We start from the raw sequence: 5,574 nt of genomic DNA on the forward strand, positions 1-5,574 counted from the left end.
ATATCTATTACTATAATTTGGCTCATCTTGTGTGTGTGTGTGTGTGTGTGTGTTTGTTTGGCCTCGCTTTTCGCCTGAATTTGTCACTCAATCGCGCCTAACTGAAGATATATTCAGAATCACCACGTCTGGGAATGGTTCTGGCTGAGAAAAAAGTTAAAAAGTTTAAGTATTAAGTATTAAGTCAAAAATTCCGAAAAAAATTGCATTCGCAATAGATGGCAGTGCGTACGCCAGATTCCACATCACATACGTGCGAATTACACTGCGTCCTCTGACTGTCGCCGTATGAGCATATTCAGAATCACCACGTCTGGGAGATGTTCTGCGCTCAAACAAAATAGGATGGTGCTACGTCTCAGATTCCCCCCCTACTGCAGATTCCCCCCTGCTCACTCTGCTTTGACGTTACACCGTATGACACGTATGTCAGTGGCCAAGTAGTGTGCCAGTGTTCTGTTTGCTACCCCAGTGCCGTGCGCTTTTCTTTCAGTTACATGGAAATATTTAACTTTATCTGTGTCACTTACATGGAGTTTATATAAAGACAACATTTGCTGGTTCTTACGGTTTATACTTTCTGCTAGATATATATTAAGAGTTGTTAGGCCGAATTCTTGGTGTAGATGTGTTCGGTATAACTAGAGAACTCCAAGCCTAGAGAAACTAAGATATTGTCTCAGGAATCAGCACGTTGGAGGTGGTTCTGGCTGAAACAAACAATTAATAATAAAGTTTAAAAGTTAAAAATTCATAATAATGAATTTACTTGATCTGAATAGATGGCGGTCACGTACGATACACACAACATCACGTCTGAATCACATGGTGTATAAACTTAATATGCGGCCAGTGGCTCCGGGATGGCAGTTGAATGTGATGCAGATGTGGATGGGATGGGGATGGGTTTCAGGAAGATGGGATTGTGGATGGCATGGAATGGGATGGATGGATGGATGGGATGCAAGATAGATAGATAGATAGCATAGTTACATTTCCTGTTTTCCTTTTTTTCCTGTTTATCCTACTCTCTTTAGTATGTATTATTTAATTTTAGCATTATTTTGCATGTTTATTATTAATTAAATTTAATATTTTTTGTTTATTAATTATTTATTATTTGTAATGTCTTTTTATCTGTTGATTTCTTATTATTTGTTTCTGTTTGGCGATGGGATGGATGGGATGGGGATGCATGGCCATGGCCATGCGCATGCGGGATGCGATGGCGATGGGATTGCGGATGGGGATGGGATGGATGGCATGGCATGCATGGGACTGGCAACTGAATGTGCATGAGATGGGATGGATGTGGATGGTATGGGATGGATCGTGCGATGGGTGGGGATGGCATGGCATGAAATGGATGGATGGAATGCGCCATGAATGGATGGAATGGATGCATGCATGGATAGATAATAGTCTCGATTTTTTGCGATGATTTCCTTTCAACCCAAGCCGGCACTCACCCAGACTTTAATTACTGACTATAATAACTTTCGACCTCGTCGCCCGAAGATTCGGAGTCAACCACTTTCCTCCCACCACAAGGAAGCCACTCTCCTGCCACCGTGAGTCAGCCACTCTCCTCCCACCACGAGTCAACCACTCTCCTCCCACCACGAGTCAGCCATAAAATATGCTGATGCCCACAGTAGGAGCTTACTTTCACCCAGTATTCACATTAGCTTTAGCAGATATCTACTACCAGACCAACGTGCCAACCATGTAGCGAATTCTTGCTAGATGACCTGGTGCCATACCAATCCATTTTTACCCTTATATAGTTTATTAGTTCCCACTAACAATGACACAGAACGTCATTTAACAGAGTGCTACGAAATATATTTATGTTATAAGTAGTAGCAGGAAATGATCTAATACGCCAGGAAATGTTGTTTATTTAAAAAGTCAAGTGTAAACAATCAACAGGGCTTGGGACATTATTGTGACATAATTATTTTTGTTATTTACATGCTTACAAAATCCAATATGGCATAACAATTACTTAGCCTCCAGTTCTTTGGTTCACCATTGTAACGTTTTTTTAGCAGTGAATTACTCAAAGTTCTGTAGTTTGGCCATTTCTTGGTGAAGCAAAAACAAAACAATAACATAAAGGAAAGTCCGATCAGTCACGGGAGACTCTTTGTGACCCATTTAACATTTCTTGGAGTCTTAGTTTTGGGTCGCGATCCACTGGCTAAAACCTACTACATTATATACTTGGTCCTTCTATACTTGAATACTGCTCTTATATCACTATCACTATCATCAACATATCCATATACCCATTACCATATTTAATTGAAATAACAACATATAATATTGAATATCTGAATTCTTATTAATTGCTGTTCCATTATCAATAGTTTACTTGGCGTACACTTCATATGAACAATGAAAGTGTCAATGACACTGTAACTCACCTTGGGTGTGATAGAAATATTTTTTGTTTATAAATTATTTTTATTTGTAATGTCTTTTACCTTTTGATTTCTTATTATTTGTTACTGTTTGGGATGGGATGGGATGGCATGGCATGGCATGGCATGGCATGGCATGGCATGCGGTGCGATGGGATGGGATGGGATGGGATGGGATGGGATGGCATGGCATGGCATGGGATGGCACTGAATGTGATGAGATGGGATGGGATGGGATGGGATATGGGATGGGATGCGGTGCGATGGGATGGGATGGCATGGCGTGAAATGGGATGGGATGGAATGGCATGGAATGGGATGGATGGATGCATGCATGGATGGATGCATGCATGGATAGATAGATAGTTCGATTTTTTGGGATATTTTCCTTTCAACCAAGCGGTCACCAGCTGAGTAACGCCACTGATTTCCCCGGGCAACGCCGGGTATCCCGCTAGTTCAACATAAAATAGAATTCAGAAACTGTATCGATCTTAAAGGTGGGGTATCCTGTCACAACCTATAGCAGGTTCCGCCAGCCATAGCTAGTTGCTTGTAGTTTTCACGAAGGGACAAGTCTAATTGCACAGTCTATTGTAACATATGTCATGTTCTGATTGGCAGAAATTAGATAAAATTATGTCAATGGTAAATAAGAAGAAAAATGGGAAGAAAGAACACGCTGGTGGTTAAAAGGTTAGAGATTGGTAAGTTGTTGTGGAGCATGGATGCTTGAATTACTTCAGGATTAATGACTACGTCCTATTTTTTACTTTGACTACTCTGAACTAGTTTCACACAATACAATTTTTATTGACACTAAAACCATACATTTCCTTTCACTTACAACTTATCACTTGGTTTCGTTTAAATTTTAGAATGTAACAGAATAAGCATATCTTTATATCGTATTCCAATTACACTGCGGGGGTACATACCCGATAAGAGCTAGTCTCGGTGCTGGCGCCTGGCTTACTGGCTTCCTCCTCTAGATGTTGCTTATGCTGGGACTTTTTCGAAAATAAGCCTCCCATGTCTTGTTGCTTGCAAGGATATGAGATGATCCTTCACAAAGAATAATTAGCAAGGCATTTAGCAGCAATGACATGTGCTGCTTGCAGGTGTTAGTTTTGGGAAGTGATTAAAAAGCGAAGTCATTGACTTAAAAAGGTCATCTCAAACTCATTGTTTACATCATACCTGCGCTGCCAACAAATTAATGATTTTACCTTTATTTGCATTTGTATTTGTTAATACCCAGTCCCTAATACTTTTATACAGATATCACGCGATAACCTGCATATTTCTACCAGTGGCTGCAGCTTTCTGTAACTGGCAATCCCAGCTAGTCTGCAACTGCCGCTACCCCTGGCCACACAGCACTGCACAACGTTTATTCCCTTTATTGAACCGCTTGAAAGCCTTCAACTTTACAACCTGGGCATTGTGTAAATAAAGTGGGGCTCCTATTTACGATCGTGCGTGTGATATCCTGAGATAGACGTCTACATCGTATATCCATCAAACGCGTTAACGGTACAGCGACAGGTTCCGCCTCAAACGTATTATCCGACGACTCAGTTCTCTACCGGCAGATAACATCCTGACGTGTGAGTTGTGGAAACACTACCCACGCGTTAACCAGCACATGCACGTTCACACATATACGTGTGGACACATGATCCGCATTGCAAGAGTATATGCGACACTTTCCAAACTACAAAACAGCTATGCAATTTTCGGCAAGGCGGAATGTTAAATTAAAACGTACCTTGCAGTAACAAAGTAAATATACACGATCGAAGAACCATGCATCTACACAAGTTTACACGTTCGTCAGTAAACAACAGGTAGCGCATAAATAATATTTTTTATTTTGCACAGAGTTATCTGAACTGTCATCAGCTTTCAGCATAAGCACCAGCAGCATTTTCTAAAGGTACCCGCACCAACATCAGCATCACCATGCTGCACAGTTGCGCCTTGAGCATCGTTCAAATATATATATATGCGGTCGCAATCACACATTTTGTATACGCTAGTGCCTATAATATACCAGCATTCCTACCTATGCGGGCAGTTATAAATTGACGGAAGTATCAGCACAACAGCTATGCGTATAGGGAAAGGTAATTGACGTACCTGAGGTTTAATTAACTACTCTCGCTGCTGCCGTGTCAGTGATCTAGGCTCGTTATCCTGATTACTAAACACCACACCCGACTGTACAAATGGATTAATCCGGTCTAACTAGCCGATGGTAGTAAAACTAGTGGCAACATGCAAGCTAATAATAAAATGCCTGTAAGCTTGTCACTGCATAATTTATACAAAAGCATTTCAAACAAGCTTGTAATATATGCTTATAGCTTATAGCTTATGTACCTATCGTTTGTAATGTATCAATATGGTCTGCTATTCTATCCATGGGTGTATATAGAAAACTCATGTTGCGTTGAGGCAAAGCCATGCGCGGTTTGTGTTCTGTGAAGTTGACCGAGGACAATTCGCCATTGACCTTGTAATAGTATCTACATTTGCTTGGGGCAACTGCCCCCTCCTCCGCTAATCTATGAGAAACTTGCACGGTATCTCACAGCAATATCCTTACTATTGCACGTCGAGCGGGCACGTATCGAGGCATCGTTTATCCAGAACGCCTTCTTGATAGAAACTTCACAAATAGTTATGACATCATATAACTCTAAATTAGGATAGTTTTTGCATGCGAAGTGGTGCGCATAATTTTACAACTATTTATGATGTTTCTGCCAATAGGTTCCAGTAATTACGAAAAGACTACAGAACATTATTCCATTAATATTAGGTTAATTGTGTGACCTGTCATTAGACCACTTCTCAATAAACCGTAATTACATTACCTTAATTATATTAACATTATTTACATTAAGAATCAGCAGCATTTTCAAAAAGCATTTTCAGCATTAAGCTTATTTACATTGATCCATTGATTACATTGATCCATTAATAAATGGCTCAATAATAATTTATCCTTGCATCTGGGAAAAACAAAGTATTATTTTTGGAACTAAACACAAACTCAGGGATAATCAAAAACTGGACATCAGATGTAATGGGGTGGCAATTAAACATAAAAATACAGTTAAGTATCTAGGAATAGACTTGG

The 5,574-nt window shown here is 40.1% G+C and overlaps 1 protein-coding gene across 1 annotated transcript in view; it reads right to left on the reverse strand.

Moving 5' to 3' along the window:
• LOC106821408 overlaps nt 1–5,574 on the reverse strand; it is a 25,251-nt gene that overhangs the window by 19,189 nt on the left and 488 nt on the right. Inside the window, exon 2 of the mRNA XM_014826192.1 lies at nt 3,365–3,491. Within this exon, the coding sequence (XP_014681678.1) occupies nt 3,365–3,491 (127 nt within the window). The remainder of the gene's footprint in view (nt 1–3,364; nt 3,492–5,574) is intronic.

The sequence above is a fragment of the Priapulus caudatus genome, unplaced genomic scaffold (genome assembly GCF_000485595.1).
Source record: "Priapulus caudatus unplaced genomic scaffold, Priapulus_caudatus-5.0.1 Scaffold71, whole genome shotgun sequence".
NCBI classification, from domain to species: Eukaryota; Metazoa; Priapulida; class Priapulimorpha; order Priapulimorphida; family Priapulidae; genus Priapulus; species Priapulus caudatus.